Source organism: Eptesicus fuscus, chromosome 21 (assembly GCF_027574615.1).
Source record: "Eptesicus fuscus isolate TK198812 chromosome 21, DD_ASM_mEF_20220401, whole genome shotgun sequence".
Taxonomy (NCBI): Eukaryota; Metazoa; Chordata; class Mammalia; order Chiroptera; family Vespertilionidae; genus Eptesicus; species Eptesicus fuscus.
The window spans coordinates 20,133,887-20,154,031 of record NC_072493.1 but is presented as its reverse complement, the minus strand read 5'-3'; the positions used below and the strand labels follow the sequence as shown (position 1 = coordinate 20,154,031).

General features: G+C 56.0%; 2 protein-coding genes across 3 annotated transcripts; both read left to right on the top strand.

The window, feature by feature from the left end:
* The first annotated feature begins 1,219 nt into the window (after window positions 1–1,219).
* KIRREL2 (kirre like nephrin family adhesion molecule 2) lies at window positions 1,220–8,727 on the top strand. The gene is made up of 15 exons (XM_028143430.2): window positions 1,220–1,271; window positions 1,509–1,658; window positions 2,441–2,590; window positions 2,754–2,914; window positions 3,307–3,457; window positions 3,722–3,827; window positions 3,946–4,094; window positions 4,678–4,805; window positions 4,894–5,026; window positions 5,297–5,397; window positions 5,555–5,774; window positions 6,202–6,306; window positions 6,685–6,788; window positions 7,051–7,116; window positions 8,329–8,727. The coding sequence occupies exons 1-15, from the start codon at window positions 1,220–1,222 to the stop codon at window positions 8,662–8,664; spliced, it is 2,112 nt and encodes a 703-aa protein (XP_027999231.2). The 3' UTR covers window positions 8,665–8,727.
* Window positions 8,728–10,492: 1,765 nt separating this feature from the next.
* Window positions 10,493–19,913, top strand: APLP1 (amyloid beta precursor like protein 1). 2 transcript variants are annotated; one of them, XM_028143436.2, is made up of 16 exons: window positions 10,493–10,704; window positions 11,582–11,725; window positions 12,611–12,743; window positions 12,955–13,067; window positions 13,279–13,412; window positions 13,523–13,707; window positions 14,164–14,294; window positions 14,672–14,746; window positions 16,122–16,280; window positions 16,358–16,486; window positions 17,293–17,392; window positions 18,147–18,254; window positions 18,724–18,794; window positions 19,029–19,091; window positions 19,222–19,365; window positions 19,478–19,913. In XM_028143436.2, the coding sequence occupies exons 1-16, from the start codon at window positions 10,558–10,560 to the stop codon at window positions 19,574–19,576; spliced, it is 1,935 nt and encodes a 644-aa protein (XP_027999237.2). In that variant the 5' UTR covers window positions 10,493–10,557; the 3' UTR covers window positions 19,577–19,913. The 2 variants fall into 2 exon arrangements, with proteins under 2 accessions (XP_027999237.2, XP_054567210.1); XM_054711235.1 differs by lacking the exons at window positions 10,493–10,704; window positions 11,582–11,725 and adding an exon at window positions 12,140–12,359.
* Window positions 19,914–20,145: the final 232 nt, after the last annotated feature.

The following is a 20,145-nucleotide window of genomic DNA, read 5'->3' as shown; positions in this document are numbered from 1 at the left end:
AACAGAGGTCTGCACCGCCAGTCTTAGACTCCTGGAAGTCCAAGTCCCTGCTACTTCGGGAAAAACGCAATAATTTGAGCTCAGGAACAATACACAACCTGAGCATGGACTCTCCCCTCACCCCCCCCCCCCCCCAACCAGTCCCAACAGGCTCAGGAACGTCAGACCCAGGGTCCCAAGCCCACAGTCGCCCCTCAGCCAACTGGGGGTCCCACCCACCTGCGCAGTAGCTGCGCAGCGCGCTCGCCAGCGTGCAGCGTGAGAACATCCCAGCTGGCTGCAGGCAGCCGTCAGGACAAGCTGCGAGGTTCCCAGCCTCCCTGCCAGCCGCGACCCCGCACAGCCGCCTCCCAGCTGTCGCCCGGCAACCACAGCCGAGTGGGGCGAAGGGCTGAGCCCGGACTGCAGGGTCTTGGGAAAGGAGGGGTTGTGAGCCTGGATTCCTAGATCTTAAGATATGCTAGGGTTTGTGGCAGTAACTAGGCAGGCAAAGGGTTATTTTGAAGAGGGGGTTTGAAGCGGGGGAGAGCAGAAGCCCCCTCTTCTAGGGGGTCCCAGCTGCCCCCCCCACCCTCCTCCCCAGCTACGCTGGAGCCCTCTTCCTGACCTGTAGGCTCAGAGGAGCCCCGAGCCCCGCCTCCCCAGGGCGCAGAAACTAGCGAGGCCCCAGGGGTTCCCATTTATAGCTCGATTTCCATTCAGCGCGGTCCCTCCAGGACCTGGGCTGAGCAACTTTCTTCCACTTCCTCTCCTCACTTCTCCTCACCCCCGCGCCCCTGCAACCCCGGCAGGGTGCAGGTGTCCAACCCGGCCGACACCCCCTCCTTCGACCCAGCTGTTCCGGCTCCCAGATCCCAATAGGGGTGGGGCGCCCGCCCAAGAGGAAAGCCCTACGCATCGGCGGCGTTTTGGTCGCGGTGTTTCTCAATGGAAAGAGGGCGGGGCGCGCCGGTGCCCCGGCGAGTGAGATCAGCCCCAGGGGTCTCAGAGGTGCAGCGAGCGGAATCCGCCTGCGTTTCAGAGCGTCGGAGCCAGCGGCTGAGCAGATTTGGGAAACTCCAGGCCAGGGACAAGGGTGCGCCTCGCCTGGGGTGAATGAAGAGTCGGGCTCGAAGAAGGCTCCGGGCCTGAGTGGTGGGAGGCGTGCTGTCCTGGAAGCAGTTGGCAGGAAGGCAGTGCCACAGCAAGTCAGCTGCATCTTGAGGGACACACACTCAGTATGCTGGTCCCCGCCCTCCTCGTCCTCTTATTCTGCCTCAGAGGGCGTGCAGGTACCTCCAAGGGCGGGGAAGGCGGTAAATGTGGGGAGGGTTGTTTGCCAGCCCCCGCTTTTACTGGGGTGAATGGGGCTGAGGGCTGGGACTCCTGGATCTGAGGGAGCAGAAGTCTGGGAGCCTGGGCTTCTGGGTCTGGGGGAAGAGGGGTGTGGGGACTGAACTCCTGGGTTCTGAATGAGAGAACTCTTGAATATGCTATACTCAGCTCTGCTCCCTTCTTCATTCTCCTAGGCCTGTCACCCCACTTCCTGCAACAGCCCGAGGACCTGGTGGTCCTGCTAGGGGACGAGGCCCGGCTGCCCTGTGCCCTGGGCACATACTCGGGAGTGGTCCAGTGGACTAAGGATGGGCTGGCTCTAGGGGGTGAGAGGGACCTGCCAGGTGAGGCTGTTCTCAGTACTCGGGGAGGGGCTGGCATCAGCTCCAGGAGATGCTGGGTGGAGGCTGTAACTGAAGTATCTATCCCGACATTTTCAAGTTTGGAAAATTAATGGGCTCAGCTAAACATTTGGGTGTCCTAAAAGTTTTTGTTGTTGTTGATCCTCACCCGAGGATACTTTTCCATTGATTTTTAGAGAGTGGGAGGGAGACAGGGACGGGAGAGAGAGAGAGAGAAAGAAACATCAATTGGTTTCTGGAATGGATCTCTGCTTGGGTGGGGGATCAAACCTGCAACCCAGGTACATGCCCTTGACCAGGAGTTGAACCTGTGACCTTTCGGTCCAAAACTAACCATGCCAGCCAGGGCTGTCTTGAATTTTTAGTTTATACTTTGGGGATGATCCATGGGGTTTGAAGATTTGTATTTTTATTGTAAAATATTACATAAATACAGGAAAGTGTATAAAACGTAAGTGGAAGATTTGCCAAGTAACTATAAAACAGACGCCCATGTAACCGTTACTCAGGTCCAGAAGCCCTTCTTATTCCTTTCCCCTATCATAACTCCCTCCTCTTTACCCCAGAGGTAGCATCTAACCTTTTATGGCAATTGTTTTCTGGCTTTTTTTCTCTCTGAATTTATCACACACACACACCCCCCCCCCAAGTTTGAAGAGACTCTGGATTGGGAGAGGGTTAGTGTCTCCCTAGCTCAGCACCCACTTTTGGGATGGGGACAGGAACTCAGAGCAGCGGTGTGACTGCCTCTTTCTTGATTCCAGGGTGGTCCAGGTACTGGATATCAGGGGATGCAGCCAGAGGCCAGCACGACCTCCACATCAGGCCTGTGGAACGAGAGGATCAAGCATCATATGAGTGTCAAGCTACACAGGCAGGCCTCCGCTCTCGACCAGCCCAGCTGCATGTGCTGGGTGAGGGTCCAGCCCACTCCTCTCCCCAGGGGTGCCCAGAGGGATAGCCAGTCCTAGCTGGGAGTATCAGAGTCCAGGGAGCACCGAGGAGTGGTCAAGTAGAGCTGGGAAGATCTGGGTCTCTGGGCCCAGAATCCAGCTCTGACCCCAGATCCATCCACAGTGCCCCCAGAAGCCCCTCAGGTGCTGGGCAGCCCCTCTGTGTCTCTGGTTGCTGGTGTTCCTGCAAATCTGACCTGTCGGAGCCGTGGGGATGCCCGCCCTACCCCTGAGCTGCTGTGGTTTCGTGATGAGGTCCAGCTGGATGGGGCTACCTCCTATCAGGTCAGATGCAAGTCGCTGTGCAAGCCCTTGTTTATTCAGGGAAATGTGGGGATTCACTAAGACCACAGGCTCATCCAGAGAAGAAAAGGGCATGGGAGGGCAAGGGTTAAAGGGTTGGGACCCTTGCTGTATGATTAAGGGTGAGGACTCTAGGTCTGGACTACCTGGCTCAGTCACTCCTTAGTTGATTGATCTTGGTAAGTAACTTAACCTCTTCTGTCCCTCAGTTTTCTTCTCTGTCCAATGAGGATAATAGTAGTATGCGCCTCATAGGGTAATTGTGAGGATTAAATAAAGCAATACTTCTTCTAAGTGCTTAGAAGAGAGCCTGACACATAGTAAGCACTGTATTAGGGGTAGATGAAATCATCATTATTATTCATAACCTCCAGACCCTGCTGAAGAAAGGGACCATTGAGTCCGTGGAGAGCATCTTATCCTTTACCCCTTCCAGCCATGATGATGGAGCCACCTTGGTCTGCCGGGCCCGAAGCCAGGCCTTGCCTGGGGGAAAGGACACAGCTATCACACTGAGCCTGCAGTGTAAGTGCAGCTGGACGCTGGTCCCTGAGCCTGGAGTCCTTGGTGAAACAGGGGCCTGGGACCTGGACTCCAGGATATGAGGAAGGAGGGAGCTGTGGATCTGTGGTTCCTGAGGGAATACGGAACTGGAGGCCTGCCTGGACTCCTACTCAAAGGGAAGAGGGAACTGGAGATCCACACCTGGGGTGGAGGGGCTGGGAGTGGGACTCCTCGGTCATCAGCGGAGGTCCTTGACCATTGCTGATTATTGGCCCACCTCCACAGACTCTCCAGTGGTGACTCTGTCTGCAGAACCACAGACTGTGCGGGAGGGAGAGAAGGTCACTTTCCTATGCCAGGCCAGGGCCCAGCCTCCTGTTACGGGCTATCGGTGAGGATGATCACCTCTCCCAAGCCCCAAGCACAAGCTTGGGAAGGGTTGGAGCTGGGACATGAGTAGGTGTGCCTGGGGAGCAGAGACAATACTAACAATCCCACCACCTCCACAGGTGGGCAAAAGGGGGCTCCCCAGTGCTGGGGGCCCGAGGACCAATGTTGGAGGTGGTGGCCGACGCCTCGTTCCTAACTGCGCCAGTGTCCTGTGAAGCCAGCAACGCTGTGGGTAGTGCCAACTGCAGCACCGCACTGGATGTACAGTGTGAGCCAGGGCAGGACCATGGACGTGGGCAAAGTGGGACCTGCTGAAATGGGCAGGTGGGGCGGGGGGTGGAGGATTGAGTGGGGCATGGTTGCAATGGGCTGTGGAAGGGGGGGGGGGCGTGCATAAAATGTAGGCAGAGTTTGACTTTGCTGGGTCAATGCCAAATTGGAGCAGGGGCAGGGGCAGGGCATGTAAGCAGAGTTGTGGACCAGGGGCCTATACTTGGGCCCTTGAGGTTGCCATTTCTTTCTCTCTCTCTCTTTTTTAATAAGAATTCTTTTTTTCTTTAAATATATTTTAATTGATTTCAGAGAGGAAGGGGGAGGGGAAGAGAGAAAGAAAGAACCATTAATAATGAAAGAGAACCATAAATTGACTACCTCCTGCACGGCCCCCACTGGGATCCAGCCCGCAACCCAGACATGTGCTCTAACCAGGAATGGAACTGTGACCTTCTAGTCCATAGATTGACGCTCAACCACTGAGCCACGCAGGGCTGGCGAGGTTGCCAAATCCGAGTGGCTGACCCCAGGTCAGAAGGCGCAGCCCTCCCGGTCATGTGACCCTATCTTTCCTGTAGTCCGACCGATTCTACAGGCAAAGCCGGAGCCTGTGTCTGTAGACCAGGGGGAAGAAGCTTCCTTGAGCTGTGCCTGGCTCGGGAACCCGCTCCCACGGGTAACCTGGACCCGCCATGGGGGTGCACAGGTAAGGCCGTGCCTGGCTAGTACTGGTGGCAGGCAGTGGACGGAGCTTCCTCCCGAGGTTCTGCCCCTGACGCCCCTTCGCATCCCAGGTGCTGGGCTACGGGTCCACGCTGCGTCTTCCCGCGGTCGGGCCGGAGGATGCCGGCGACTACGTGTGCAGGGCCGAGGCGGGGCTCTCCGGCCTAGGGGGCGGCGCTGCAGAGGTTAGGTTGACTGTGAACGGTGAGAAAACGGTGCTTCCAGAAGGACGGGGACGGGCAGAGCTATGAATGGATGGGTGTGGCCGCGAGAGCGAAAGCTTTCTAGAGGCGGGGCCTGGGGGTACCCGTGGGAGGGGGTGAAGGTGAGTCTCCGAGGGGTTTGGAGTTTGTTGAGGGGCGGGGCCCGGTTGGTTGGGGTTAGTGGGGGAGTGCCGGGCCCGGCCTCATGGAAACCGGCTTTGGTTGGGAGGGCGGGGCCTCTGCTCTGATTGAACCACCATCTCCAAACAAGCTCCCCCAGTAGTGACCGCCCTGCATTCATCGACTGCCTTTCTGAGGGGCCCCGCCCGCCTCCAGTGTCTGGTCTTCGCCTCCCCCGCCCCAGAAGCCGTGGTAAGGAAATGTCCTTGCCTTCAGGACCCACCCAGCTGTGATCCCTGAATTCCCAGCCAAACTCCCTGCACTGCAGGGCTACCTCTGATTCTCCCAACACCCTGGCCGTCTCCCTCCCTCCTTCCCCGTCTCCTCTGATCTCCTTTTGTGCCCCAAGGTCTGGTCTTGGGATGAAGGCTTCCTGGAGGAGGGTTCCAGGGGTCGGTTCCTGGTGGAGACCTTCCCAGCCCCGGAGGGCCGAGTTGGACAGGGTCCAGGCCTGATCTCTGTGCTACACATTTCGGGAACCCAGGAGTCTGACTTTAGCCGGGGCTTCAACTGCAGTGCTCGTAACCGGCTGGGTGAGGGAGGCACCTGGATCAGCCTGGGCCGTAGAGGTGAGACCTGAAGCCTGAAGACCCACGAATCTGAGGACCCCAACCTCCAACGTCTACAATCCACAAACTGAGGACCTCCAAATGCAAAGACCCCCTAAACCTTGAGAGTCTCAAAACTATAAGTCCACTGAATCCTGAGAGACCCCCAAAATAAATTACATCCAATACAGAATCCTAAACAGAGATACCCCTCACATTCTGGTGCCCCCAAAATGGGAATCTCCAAAGTTAAAATTCCTCAAATTCTAAGACTCCCTAAAGCCAGGGGAGTTTACTTGTGAAACCCCAATTTCATAAGCCCTTAACCTCAGGGTATGATAAACCTTGGGTATCTCCAAATCTGGCGCCTTTTGAACCCAGAGACCCCAACCCAAGCCCTGGTGCTGTTCCCCAGTTCCTCCTCAGACCACCCCTCTTCTCCCTGCAGACGTGCTGCCTACTATGCGGATTGTGGCTGGGGTGGCCTCCTTGGTCACGACTCTCATTGTAGTCATCACTGGGGTGGCCCTCTGCTGCTGGTGCCAAGGCAAGGGTTAGTACCTGAGCTCTACCCCAATCCCTCCCCCCCCCCCCGAAAAAAACCCCACCCTTGCCCTGCTCACTGACAGGCCCTCCAATACAGAACCCTAAAAGCCCGGCCTTGGGACCTGGCCCAGTGCTGCCTCTCCAGCCCCTGGTGGAGACTGGCTCACCTTCAGGCCCTGGTTCCTTCCTGAAGCCCTAACTCCACTTCCTCAAGGTCAATACTACTTGCCCTCCCAGACCAGGGCTCTCAGTGGTTCCTAACCTCGTAACCTAATCCTCCAAGTCCTCTATGTTCCTGCTCATTGGTCTCCACAAACTGTGACCCTACCCCATTGCTTAGCTCTGCCTCCGTCCTCCCACCCTCACCCACTGTCCTTGGCCTCAGCCTCTTTCTCCAAGCAAAAGAACCAGGTTCGCATACCAGGCAGCAGCCATGGTTCCAGTTTGCGGGGCCCTGAGGAAGAGGAGACAGGCAGCAGTGAGGACCAGGTAGGAAGCCAGGGACCCCAGGCCTAGTTGTACCTCTAGACCCACCTGTAACCTAGTCCTAACTGGGCCCCTAAACTCAAATTGGGCCCTAGTCCCAACACTGACCCCAGACCCAAATGTCCCCCAGATTCAAATATGCCCCTGACCACGTCATTCCCTAGATCCAATATGTCCCCAGGGCCCTTTGTTTTCCTGAGCCTAGACCCCAGCTGGGGTAGGAGGATCCTTTGGCCACTCCCTCTCACTAAGCATCCTACTCCAGGGCCCCATCATGCACATGGACAGCAGTGACCTGGTTCCGGATGAAGAGGGGCCTCTGGAGACTAAGGTGAGGGTTGGAAGGGAAAGGACTCCCTTCTCTGTGTCTCCAACTCTTTCACTGCTTCTGTCCCTTCCTTTATTATTCTGTTGCCCACAGAGCAGGGATCTAGCCCCCTGTCCTCTTTCTCGTGCCTCCTGGGCTGTCTCACCCACCTTCACATTCTCGTTTGCCTATCTGCTGTCTCTGCCCACATATGTGTCCCAGCCTTGCACTCCATCTTTAGCCCCAGATCAGGGTTCACTGTCTGTGCTTTCCCTATCATACTCGTGTTTCAGGCCTCCTGGTTGCCTCACCTGGGTTGCCTCTCTAGGCCCCTTTCACTTACCAGGTCCCCCACTTGCCTCACATCTCCCCAGACTTGCCCCACCTTTAGGGTCCCTTTTCTTTCTCCTCTGTACCTAGCACATGCTATTCTGCTATTCTCTTGGCCTAAACCCCTCCTAACTTCCTTCCCATACCTACCTAATTCTCTCCTTCAATTCCTCTAGTCTCAATTCATACATTTCTGGTTCTAGAAAACCCATGCTTGCTTGCTTCCCTTCCTTCCTTCCTCCCTCCCTCCCTCCCTCCCTCCCTCCCTCCCTCCCTCCCTCCCAGCTCTGATCATTCTGTCCATGTTTCAACTCTCACAGCCAGGACCACTCTGATCTGGGCTTCTCCTGATCTCTGTGCTGAAGGTTCCCCCAATACAACTCCAATCATTTTGCCTGTGCTTCTCCATAAAGTCCCATCATCACAGTCCCAGCCACTCTGCCTTACTCCCCCCAGTACAGTGCTGACTCCTTTGGGCTCTGCCTGGTCATCTGTCACTTCTCCTTCGGCCTAGTATCTCCATGAGGACAGGGCCAGGTCTATCCAGCAGCTGCACAGGGCATGACACAACGTCAAAGCCATGGGGCTGTTGGGCAGATGTGTGAATAAATGTCTTGGTCTCGATCTCTCTCCCTTGCTCCCTCTGCACCTCCTTCCGCACCATCATCCCTCAGCAGGCCTCTATCCTTCTGTCTCTGTCTCTTTCTGCCCATCTCTTTCTGTTCCTTTCTCTCTTGTCACTGTGTTGGTCTTACGTGGTCTTCCTACCAGTCTATATGTCTGTCTTTCTGTCTCTGCCTGCTCATAGTTCTGTCTTTTGCCTCTCACTAGGTCTGACTCAATCTCCATCAGTGGTCCTCGCCCCCTGTACCTTCCCATACTCACTAATCTCAATTGTCTCCTCAGGACCCAACCAATGGTTACTACAAGGTTCAAGGAGTCGGTGTGAGCCTGAGCCTTGGCAAAACCCCTGGAGATGGCCTCTTCCTGCCACCCTCTCCCCCGCTTGGACCTCTGGGTAGCCCTCCTTTCTATGACTTCAACTCATACCTAGGCATGCCTCGCCCCTGCAAACTGTCTAGAGCCCAGGCAGGTTATCTCACCACACCCCATTCTCGAGCTTTTACCAGCTACATCAAACCCACAGCCTTCGGGCCCCCAGATATGGCCCCCAGGACTCTCCCATTCCCATATGCTTCCTTCCCCACACCTGGCCACTCTCGTCTCCAAACACATGTGTAGCATCTCTCCAACTCAAAAATGCTGGGATCTTCAACTTGCCATACAGATTGTCCTGATTTCTAAAGAACCAGAACAAGTTAGCCGAACCTGCTCCTCCAAAACTGAACATTGAGGGGAGTGACAGACCATTATTATTGCCTGGGTAATGGACAGTTTGCTCAGCCAAAGGGGATGCCCTAAGTGGGAGCAAGATGGCCACTATGTCCACCTATTCCCCTGTATACAAGAGATTCAAGATGTCAAATGGTCCCTTCACAGAGGAATAGAGACAGGGGGTGATGGGAGTTAGAGGCAGATGTAGAAGTTGTTTCCAGACACTGAAAGAAGATATTTCAAGATGACCACTTGCACTGAGAAGAAAGATAACATAGGGAAGATTAAGATGGAGCCCTAGCTGGTTTGGCTCAGTGGATCGAGTGTCAATCTGCAGACTAAAGGGTCCCAGGTTCAATTTCAGTCAAGGGCACATGCCCGGGTTGCAGGCTTGATCCCCAGTAGGGGATGTGCAGGAGGCAGCCAATCAATGATTCTCTCTCATCATTGATGTTTCTATCTCTTTTCCCCTCTCCCTTCCTCTCTGAAATCAATAAAGATAAATATATATAAAGATGGAGGCCGGACTAGGCCCTGTCCTGGCTCTCCCTGAGGCACACTTTGCTTGGCTAATGGAAGTGAAGCCAAGATGGCAGTTCACTCCTTGGGAACCCAAGAGAGCCACCATCTTGATCCCTTCCACCTTCCTTAAAGGCCCTGAAAGAATTGGGTCCAAGGAGTTTACAGGGTGAGATTGTCACTGGAGGGGGTGGGGGGTGGAATCTGGGGATGAAAGATATATGTTTAATTTTAAAAATTAAAATTTGTCTTCAGGATTCCCTAGGCTCTGAAGTGACTCTAGGAGCAAGCCAGGACCCACATCCAAGCGCCCTGCTACCCACTTAATGCTTCGGGCTCTTTTAATATACATCTACACAAACATACATCACAGATGCACACACATGACAGGGCTACTCCACGGGGCTTGGGGAAGACAGGATTCTACACTTGTCATTGCAGGAGACAAAGCAGTAAGCCCTGAAGGGGAGGCTGGGAGGGAGAGGCTAGAGGTGAGGAAATAGAAATTCCCTGGTCCTTAGAGCAAAGATGGGGCTCCAGACCCTTGTCCTGAGGTGCTGAGTACCTGACTTGTATCCTCTTTTAAAAAGGGGCCTGGGAGCTTTGTGACATGGATCCTTGAGCAAGGAATTCAAGTTCCAGACACCTGAGACCCTTGGGAAGCAGAGCAGAAGGCCTGGGACTCTGGGGGGGGGGGAGGGGGGGGGGGGAGAGGGCTAGGGGCTTGGTCTCTGGTTCTGATAGGAAAGGTTCCTGGGGCCCAGACTCCTGGATCTGAGGGAGAGGAGGACCGGGTGGCAACTGCTGTGTTCTTGATTGGGGAAATTTTGGAGGACTACATTCCTGGCAGCTCAAGAAAAGAAATTTGGTTGGGGGTGGGAGGAGGGTGAGGAGGTGGGTGTTGTCTTCAAAGCTGATAATTCCTGGAAGGGAAGGAAGCTGATTTTGAGTCCGAAGAAGGACACAAAATCCATAACCCCAGGTCCATACCCCAGACCTCCGGCTGGATCCTGGCGTGGGGTGGAACATCTGGCATCTTAAGGGAGTGGGGGCTTGACACAGGCTCCCACGTGGCGTTCGGGGGCCGCTCCTGCCAGCGCGGAGCGGGCATGCTATTGTCCTGGCCAGGAAGGCGGGGCGGCGTGGGGCGGGGCTGGAGGCGCCGGCGCAGCCAAGGGGCGGCGGGAGGAGGTGGCTGTGGCGCTGGGAGCTCCTGTCACCGCTGGGGCCGGGCCGGGCTGGGCGGGAGTGCTGGGGACGTGAGGGCGTGAGAGCCCAGACATGGGGCACCTAAGCCCCGCCATTCGCGGTCTGGGCCGCCGCCGGGCCCCGCCGCCACTGCCGCTGTTGCTGCCACTATCGCTGCTGCTTCTGCGCGCGCAGCTCGCCGTCGGGAGCCTGGCCGGTGGGAGCCCCGGCGCGGCGGAGGTGAGGACTGGGGGGGGTGGGGGAAGGGGCGGGACCCGGCCTCGACCCGGCGCGGACGTGTCCAGGGCGGAAAGTGCAGTCTTTCCAGCCAGGTGGCCGCCCCCGGGGCCCCCCAATGGCACTAGGCATTCACGAACCCAGGAGTCCAGGCCCCAGCTCCCCATCTTGTGTCGTCCCAGCCACCTCCCACCCCCAGCATAGGAACTGACTTCTCCAGAGCTCCTGGTCCCAGAAATCCAGCCCCTCCGATCCTCTCGCCCTCAGTGACTCAGCCCCAGCCCCTTCCCACCTGAACATATGACCCACCAAGCAATAAGACACTTAGATCCAGGAATCTGGGTCCCTTTCCATCCTGAGGGCCCCGCAGCCTCCCAGGACCCGGGGGTTTAGGCCTCCAGCCGCCGCCCCCTGACCCAGGAGGTAGCTCCCCAGCCCTCAAGGGTTGGTGTCCAGGCCTGCAGGCCTGAGGCCAGGCCCTGTCTGTCATCTTTGCACCCAAGAATGGGAGCCCGAGCTGGGGGTAGAGGGAGGAGGGGCCAGAACGTCGGGGCTCTGACCTCCTCCCCAGCGATTCAGGTTTAACCCCTTCCGTCTCTGGTGCGGCTGCGCCGGGGTGGGCGTGAGTGTGACTCGGCCACCGCCGAACCGCGAGAATCCTGGGGGACCCGCGTCGCCATAGCAACAGGAGAGCTGGGGCGCCCCGCCCAGTAGTAACTGTATCCCGGGAAACGGTACCTCTGCCGAGGCGGGTGCTCGGTGCTTGGTGAAGGGGCTGGTTCTGGGGTCTCAACATCTGAGTCCTAGAAAGCAAAGGGCCGCGGGACCAGCGTGCCGACGTCCCCCGAGCCCTCACTGACCCCTTCGCCCACATACCCAGGCCCGGGGGTCCGCTCAGGTGGCTGGACTATGCGGGCGCCCAACCCTGCACCGGGACCTGCGCACGGGCCGCTGGGAACCAGACGCACAGCTCTCGCGGCGTTGCCTCCGGGACCCGCAGCGCGTGCTGGAGTACTGCAGACAGGTGGGCGTGGCCTGCAGGGGGGAGGCGGGCCGGGGGCGGAGTCTAGCCCGACTGGCGTTTTGTTGTTGTTGTTGGTTTCCCAGCCTGACTCCTAAGGCCAGGAGACCAGGGATCTAAGAAGGCTAGGAAGCCAGGGGGCGTGGCCAGAGGCGAAGTTAGGATAGGGCGGGACCTGTTTTTGAGAAAAGGTCACAAAACAAAACAAAAAAGAAAAGAAAGAAAGAAAAAAAGAGAGACACGAGGTCAGGAAAGAGGAGAACCGTGCAAAGACCGGCTAAGGAAGGGGACCCAGGGAGTGGTGGGCTCCTTCAAGAGTAGGTATATAGGGAGGCGTGGCCAAAGGAGAGGGCAGTCTGACGAAAAGTCCTTAGGGACCTAGAAGATAGGAAAAGGGGTGGATTCCAATTAAAGAGGGGAAAGCGAGGAGGCCTGGCCAGGAAAAGGAGGGTCTATTACGAAAGAGAAGGGACGCTGAGAAGTCAAACAGGGAAAGAGGCGAGACTTAAGGGTTGGTGGAATCTACGGAGAGATGAACCTGATTGGGGAAGGGCGGCAAGGTGAGCAGAAGAGAGGTGGGCGCAGAAGAATTGGGTGTATGGGTATATGGAGAGACCTTTGTAAAGGAACTGGCCAGGTAAAGGGGAGAGGCCTAAGGATAACGGGGTGCGGGGAGGAGAGAGGGGAGGGGTAAGGGGGAGTTACTAGGGGCGTGGCCCATGGGCCTAGGGGACTTAGATACATCTAAGACCGGTTTTCTGAAGAAGCAGGGCCTAAGGAGAAGAATGCCTTATGAACACTGGAGTCTTGAAAAGGGGCATGGCCAGAAGAGAAGCATGACTGCTTGGGTTCTAACAGTGGGTTGATTGGCCCACCCGGTGCCCACAGATGTACCCGGAGCTGCAGATTGCACGTGTGGAACAGGCGGCGCAGGCCATCCCCATGGAGCGCTGGTGCGGGGGTGCCCAGGGCGGCCGCTGTACTCACCCTCACCACCAGGTTGTGCCTTTCCGCTGCCTGCGTGAGTCACAGGCTGGGGGCTGGGGGCGGGAAATGGAGGTGGGAGTCTGAGGGGCGAGATCCTGGGCCTTGGTCTCAAGGCTCGCATTAGAGAGCTAGATGCTTGAGTCCTGAGGGGGCCAGAGAAGCCTCTGAGGATAATAAACCTGGATTCTAAGGAGGGTAAGGCTAGTGGCTATGAGAGGGTCTCACTCTGGTGCCCCCTTCCCCAGCGGGTGAATTCGTGAGTGAGGCCCTGCTGGTGCCCGAAGGCTGCCGGTTCTTGCATCAGGAGCGCATGGACCAGTGTGAGAGTTCAACCCGGAGGCATCAGGAAGCACAGGAGGTCAGGACCCCGGCACATCCATCCTCACACCCAGAACACCCCCCTCCTGCAGAACCCAAGAGTCTGGGCCTCTGCCCCCTCTTCCCATCAGGACAGAACCTGGAAGTCAGGCTCCCAGCCCCATCAGCCTCCAACACTCAGGCCCCCAGGCCCCCCTCGTTTACCCTCTCCTACCCCACAATCCTGGTATCCGGACCCATTCTTCCTACAGGCCTGCAGCTCCCAGGGCTTCATCCTGCATGGCTCGGGCATGCTTTTGCCCTGTGGCATGGATCGGTTCCGAGGTGTGGAGTATGTGTGCTGCCCCCCTCCAGTGACCCCTGACCCGTCTAGGACACAAGTTGGGTGAGTGAGAGGGAATCTTCCCTGCCCATCCCAAGGCTTCTTGAGGCAGGAGGCGGAAGCCTGGGGCCTGGGCCCAGGTTCTTATTGCCTTGTGTCTTCTGCTCCCTCAGCGACCCCTCCACCCGGTCCTGGCCCCTGGGGGGCAGAATAGAAGAGGATGAGGATGAGAAAGAGGAGGAATCCTTCCTACGGCCAGTAGACGATTACTTTGTGGAGCCCCTACAGGCTGAAGAGAAAGAAGAGGAGGAAAGAGTCCTACCTTCAAGCTCCCATCCTCCTGCAGGGGTCAGCAAAGGTGAGGCCATTTCGGAACTCCTAGTTTCCTCCACCCTGGAGGGAGGATGATTTGGGGAATGTTGGTGAAACATCTTTGGGAGGGCCCTATAGGAGAGAGGTCTGCTTGGAAGGAAGGAAAGGGATGAGAGCAGTTTGGGATAAAGTAGAGGTGGCAGACCTGGCCTGTGAAGAATGAAAAGAATGGTTGGAGGTACCTGGAAGTGGAGGAGCCATTGGGTAAGCCCTCACGGTTATTTTTGGTTAGAGGATGGTGTAATGGATTCCTACGCTTTGCAAGAACAGTTCAGAACTGTTGCCTAGTTCTGAACTACATTTCCCATGATGCTAGGCAGAAGCTATGCCTAAAGTGGACACATGGTGCTTTCCAGTGCACTCTAGGAAATGTAGTTCTCTGAGTAGAAAAGGTGACCTGGAGATGGGGTTCAGGCTGACCATCTGATTCCTGACATTGCAGTGACTTCCACCCCGAGGCCCACAGATGGTGTGGATGTGTACTTTGGCATGCCTGGAGAAATCAGTGAGCACGAGGGTTTCCTGCGAGCCAAGATGGACCTGGAGGAGCGAAGGATGCGCCAGATTAATGAGGTAATGCTAGTGGGGGTCCCAGAATCACCCATAACATAGAGCTCCATAAATAGAAGGAAATTTCTTGGGGACAAGTTGGGACTATTTCCAAAAGCTCCCTAAGCCCCTGTCAATTCCTAGTCCTCAATGCCACCCCTAAAATGACCAGGGATCCCTAACCCATAGAATCCCATTGAGATGCCAACAGATTCTAAGGAAACGCTGGTGGATGGTACTCTTCCACCTTAAATTTCTTCTGAGTCTTCTCTCTTGGGAACCCAAGAGCCAATGGGACTTAAGGGATCTATCTGGAGCCTCCAAAGTCTTGAAGAAGGATTGGGGAACTCACTGGGTGGACCAGGGTGGATTCTAGAATCCTGAAGTTCCCCTGCTCCCAGGTGATGCGTGAATGGGCCATGGCGGACAACCAGTCCAAGAATCTGCCTAAAGCTGACAGACAGGCCCTGAATGAGGTAGGACAACTTCCAGGGGGTCCTACTCACTCATGTCTGTCCACTACCTGGGGCACATCCAATCTCAGCCTGGCTTAGGCCTTGTCCCACCAGCCTCATCCAGTTCCACCCCTTCCTACTTATATCAGCCTCTCTTTGCCCCACCTCTACATTTAGCTCCACCCCTCTTGCCTGAGTTGGACCTGACATTGTTCTTCTCTGATTGGCCGCGTTTTGCCCTGTTTTAACCTGATTCTTATCTCTGAGGACTGGCTCTGGAGTCCTCTCCCATGCTGACCCCCCTGCAGGTCCAACCAGATCCTTCTCAGCCTCTCTTTGATGCATTCCTGTCCCTATTAGGCCATGCCCCCTGACTTTGGTCCTGCCCCTCTAATCTTAGTTTTACTCAGTCCCTCCTCATAGGCCCAGCCTCATGTTCTCCATCCCACCTCTTTCAACTTCATCTTGGTACAGACCTACTTCCTATAGTCCCCACTCAGGTTAGCTCCACTCCCTGATTCTTGCTCCCTACTCACCTTAGTCTCATTTAGGCACAGTCTGTCTTTAGTATTACCTACCAAGGCCTAGAGCTCTACCTTTATTAAAAATACTTGCTCCCTTTGATCTTAACACTAGAGGCCCAGTGCATGATTGAATCATGCACGTGCAGGGTCCCCTACACGCTTTCGCTTTTCACGGTGGAGCTGGGTGCCTGTCTTCTGAAAGGCCTGGTGCCGGAGCAGATAGGCACCCAGCTCCCCCACTTTTGATGGTCCACGGCCACTGAGGGGGGCTACCCTGCTGTTGAGAGGCGCAGGGGGCGGGACTCCCTGCGCCTCTCAACGACCACTGAGGGGGGCTGCCGCGGACACCTGGCTACCCTGCCATTGAGAGGCACAGCTGGGTGTCCGCAGCAGGCCCCCTCAGCGGCCACGGATCTGGCTGTTGAGAGGCACAGGGGGCGGGAGTCCCACCCCCTGCGCCTCTCAACAGCAGGGTAGCCCCCTTCAGTGGCAGCGGATCCGTGCCTCTCAATGGCTGGATAGGCCACCCTGAGTCCCGCCCCCCCAGCCTCCCGCCGCCCAATCGTGGGCGTAGTGGAGTGATGGTAATTTACATGTTACTCTATTATTAGATAGGATAGGCCACCTCTGTTCCTAGATTGTTCCTTCCCAGTACAGCTTATACCTCCAGCTTGGCTCCCAGTAGGCCTAGCCCTCCCCTACATCCCCACCCTTTCCTGTGATCTAGTCCCAACTCCAGGTTGACTCTGCCCAGACCTAGACCCACTGCACCCACCCTGCTTGGCCCTATAGCCCTGCCTTTCCAGAATGCCACTGACCTAGGCTTTCACCCGTATTTACCTCTGCTGATCTTGTGTCCACCCCTTGGATAGCACTTTCAGTCCATTCTGCAGACCCTGGAGGAACAGGTGTCTGGTGAGCGACAGCGCCTGGTGGAGACCCATGCCACCCGCGTCATCGCCCTCATCAACGACCAACGCCGGGCTGCCTTGGAAGGTTTCCTGGCAGCACTGCAGGGAGATCCGCCTCAGGTGTGGGAGCTGTGGGGGCAGAGGGCGGAGGCTGGAAAGGGCTGGGGTGGGCCTAGCAGCCTTCATCCCTTCCACAGCCGGAGCGTGTCCTGCTGGCCCTGCGGCGCTACCTGCGTGCAGAGCAGAAGGAGCAGAGGCACACCCTGCGACACTACCAGCACGTGGCTGCCGTGGAGCCCGAGAAGGCCCAGCAGATGAGCCTCCAGGTGCTCAGACCCTTCTGGCTCTCTCATACCCTGCTGTCTCTGAGACCCCATACCCCAGGCTCTTTCTTGTCCCTCAGACCCTCTTTCTGTCTCTTGGGCCACCTCCTATCTCTGGAACCCCTCTTTTGTGCCTTGGGACCTTTTCCGGTCCCTTGGATCCTGAATCGTTGACACTATTCTTGTCCCTTGGATTTCTTCTTCCTTTCCCGGAACCCCCTTCCTGTGCCTTGAACCCTGTTCCTGTCCTTCCATTCTTCTTTCTCCCTAACCCTACTTGTTTTCCCTGGAACCCCTGTTCTGTGCCTTCAGGTCCTAATTTCTCTTCCTGCTCCTGAGCTCCAAGACTTGCCCTTGAACCACATCATTTCTATATGACACTCCAATGCTACTTCCTTTTCTGCACCTCCCTCAAACCTCACTTTCTATTTCTCAGATCCCACTTTCTGCCTCTCCAACCCACGTGCCTCTGTTTTCCTATCTTCTATACCATAGTCCTTGTTTCCTATCCTCACCATGTCTCCTGTGCCCCATTTTTCCTAGCAGCTACTCCGTTCCCTTCCACCTTAGTCCCTTTTCCAAGCCTCTCACTTCCTGTCTTCTATACATCTTCTCCTTTTCTTTGTATTCTGCTTCTCCTCCTTCAATTCCTTCTTCCTATGGTGCATTCCTGGCTCTTGTCCACTACTTCTGTATATTGTATGTACTACTTTTTCCTTTAATTCTATTGCTCTTCCTTCACCCTACCTCAGTTTCCCCATTTCTAGCCTACATTTCCCAGTTCATCCTTCATAATCACTCGCCCACAGGTGCAGACCCACCTTCAAGTAATTGAGGAAAGGATGAATCAGAGCCTGGGGCTGCTTGATCAGAACCCCCACCTGGCTCAGGAGCTGCGGCCCCAGATCCGTGAGTACATATGACCCCTGCTTCCCATTCCAGATCTCTAAGGGCAGATCCTGACCCCCAATCTTTGACAACCTCCCCTCCCCCCCCACACACACACACTTTAGTTATCTATTCCTGTGTGACCAACACCAGAACTTAAATGAACCATCTTCTTTGTTCACGGTTCTGCCATCTGGTCTGGGTTCTACTGGGTGCTTCTTGTCAGTAGTCAAGCACGTGGCTACGTTCAGCTAGCAGACCAGCGAGGCGCTGGAACGTTGGCACCACTGGGCCTCTCTACCTCTCCATGTGGGACCAAAGCCTCTCTTCTCCAGAGAGACCCTCCATGCTGTCTGCACACACGGTGCCTGGACTTCCTACATGATGGTCCAGGCTCCCAAACATGAAAGTGGAAGTTGCCAAGTCGTCTAAGACATGGACCCACATTCTGTTGGTTAAAGCAAGTTACAACCCCAGTCCAGATACAAGGGGAAGAGCCTACACAAGAGCGGGAATACCAGACAGTGTGACTTATCACAGCCCCCAGACCTATTGCGGCTTCCTTTGCATGTCCCACATCGAACCGTAATTTTCCTGCTGCTCTTTAAGCCCATTGCACCTTCAGCCTCTATCCTCCCTGCCAGGGGTGCCTCCTACCAGCTCCCCTCTTTCCCAGATCACACTTGTGACAACCCCCAATCACTTTAAGTATGGTGTGTGTGTGAGATGTCCCTATGCTCACAACCTCAACCTCCTTTCTGTGTGTTCCCCTCAGAGGAATTCCTCCACTCTGAACACCTGAGTCCCAATGAATTGGAAGTCCCTGTCCTCGGGAATAGCAGTGAGGACAAGGGTGGGCTGCGGCCTCTGGATTCCAATGATGGTGAGATAACCCAACTATAGATAACCTCAGACTTCGGGAAATAGGTCCTCAACCTAATTTCTAATCTCCCAAGTCTAGGGGTGTCTCAGCTACCACAGTGAGTGGGAGAGAATGGGGAGGAATGTCTAAGGTTGTGAAGGCCCCTGTAGAATCCTTGATCCTCCTGCCTTGGACCCTGGGAGGGCATTTCTCCATCCGTTCTTCAGTGAAGCCCTCCCTCTCTTCACTGTTCCCCCTGCCTCCTCTGGCTGCCAACAGACATCCCCATGGCCCTTCCAAAAGGTATCTCACAGAGTAGACCCCAGCCACCAAATCCCACTAAGTCTCTGAGCCCAAAATGGAAAGGGCCCATATATTGGGAACCCCAAACCTCCTGTGGTGGAGTCCGGTACCCCTCTGACCCCCTCCTCAGGGGGGAGGGGCAGCACCACTCTGGACTCTTAGGAATGAGCTAAGACCTGGGGGGTAGGGTCCACAGAACAAGATGCTGCACCCTCTGGGAAAGAGAAGCTGTCCCTCCTGGAACAGTATGAGCGGAAGGTAAGTTAGCCCTGTGGGCTCCTGAGGGAGGCCTGGAGGTGGGGCCTAGACTCAAAGGTCTGAAGGAGGAGGATGCCAGGGGGTTGGATTCCTTAACTAAGGGAAGAGGTAGCTGAGGACATGGACTTCAGGACTCTAGGGAAGTAGGGGGCTGGGAGATGCCCTCTCTGGCACTAGGGGAAGAGGAGGCTGGGGCCCATATGCCTGGGTCCCTAACACCTCCTGCTCCCCCAGGTGAATGTGTCTGTTCCAAGGGGTTTTCCTTCCCACTCATCGGAGATTCAGAGAGATGAGCTGGTAAGAAGGGGAATATTTTGGGTACCTAGGGGGAAAGGTCAGAGGCCAGTGGCTAGGCTGTGACTTCCAAAGCCACACTGGCCTCTGGTGAGCCTCAAAGATGAGCCCTGCCCCATCTCCTTCCCTCCAGGCACCAGCCGGGACAGGAGTGTCTCGAGAGGCCGTGTCCGGTTTGCTGATCATGGGAGCAGGTGGGGGCTCCCTGATCGTCCTCTCCATGCTGCTCCTGCGCAGGAAGAAGCCCTACGGGGCTATCAGCCATGGCGTGGTGGAGGTGAGAGACATACAGACGTGGTATGGGGAGGAGTTCCAGAGCTTGGGCATGGAGGAGCTGTCAGATCAGGGCAGGTCCCAATGCCCCACTCTCCTCTCCTGCCCTGCTGCAGGTGGACCCCATGCTGACCCTGGAGGAGCAGCAGCTGCGGGAACTGCAGCATCATGGCTATGAGAACCCCACTTACCGCTTTCTGGAGGAACGACCCTGAACCAGCCCCCTTCGTCCCTTTGGCTGAACCCAGACCTTTCCTCTTCCTGGAACCCCAGAACCCCAACTCCCAGACTGGAGAAAGGGTTTTGAAAAAGTTAATTTCATACTCTCGTGAGGGGGCTGGAAATTCTTATTTCCCCTTTCCAATTACTAATGCCATCCCTAAGAAATCCCCAGGTATTCCCAGCTGCCTCTCTGCTTGGGACCTCCTCACCTTAATTTATTTTGTAAATTAATTTATTGTTCTTTAAGGTGACCACCAGCTTGGTCCCTGGAATTCACCCTCCCACGTGTTGCCCACTAACATCCCAATAAAGTTCTCTTCCCTACCAGGCCATCCTGCATCTCTGTGGGGGCATCAGTGAGTAATCATAGCTCTGGACACTGTTGTGAATCCCCACCCAGGGATCTTTAAATCTGGGCGAAGCTCTTGTGCCCACCCTGGAGCTTTCCTGGGTGCTGAATGGGCTGGTACTTCTAGACCTCTATCTGCTGGGTCCCAGGGTGAACTCTGGAGACGGGGCTCTGACAAGTATCCCCTGCGTCCTACTCATACACAATCACACA

Coding starts and splice junctions, on each gene's coding strand:
- APLP1 (XM_028143436.2), top strand. CDS start 10,558: ATGGGGCACCTAAGCCCCGCCATTCGCGGTCTGGGCCGCCGCCGGGCC. Junction 10,705..11,581: donor GGAGCCCCGGCGCGGCGGAG/GTGAGGACTGGG, acceptor CCACATACCCAG/GCCCGGGGGTCCGCTCAGGT. Junction 12,744..12,954: donor TGTGCCTTTCCGCTGCCTGC/GTGAGTCACAGG, acceptor CCCCTTCCCCAG/CGGGTGAATTCGTGAGTGAG.
- KIRREL2 (XM_028143430.2), top strand. CDS start 1,220: ATGCTGGTCCCCGCCCTCCTCGTCCTCTTATTCTGCCTCAGAGGGCGT. Junction 3,828..3,945: donor CCTCCTGTTACGGGCTATCG/GTGAGGATGATC, acceptor CCACCTCCACAG/GTGGGCAAAAGGGGGCTCCC. Junction 5,027..5,296: donor GGTTAGGTTGACTGTGAACG/GTGAGAAAACGG, acceptor TCTCCAAACAAG/CTCCCCCAGTAGTGACCGCC.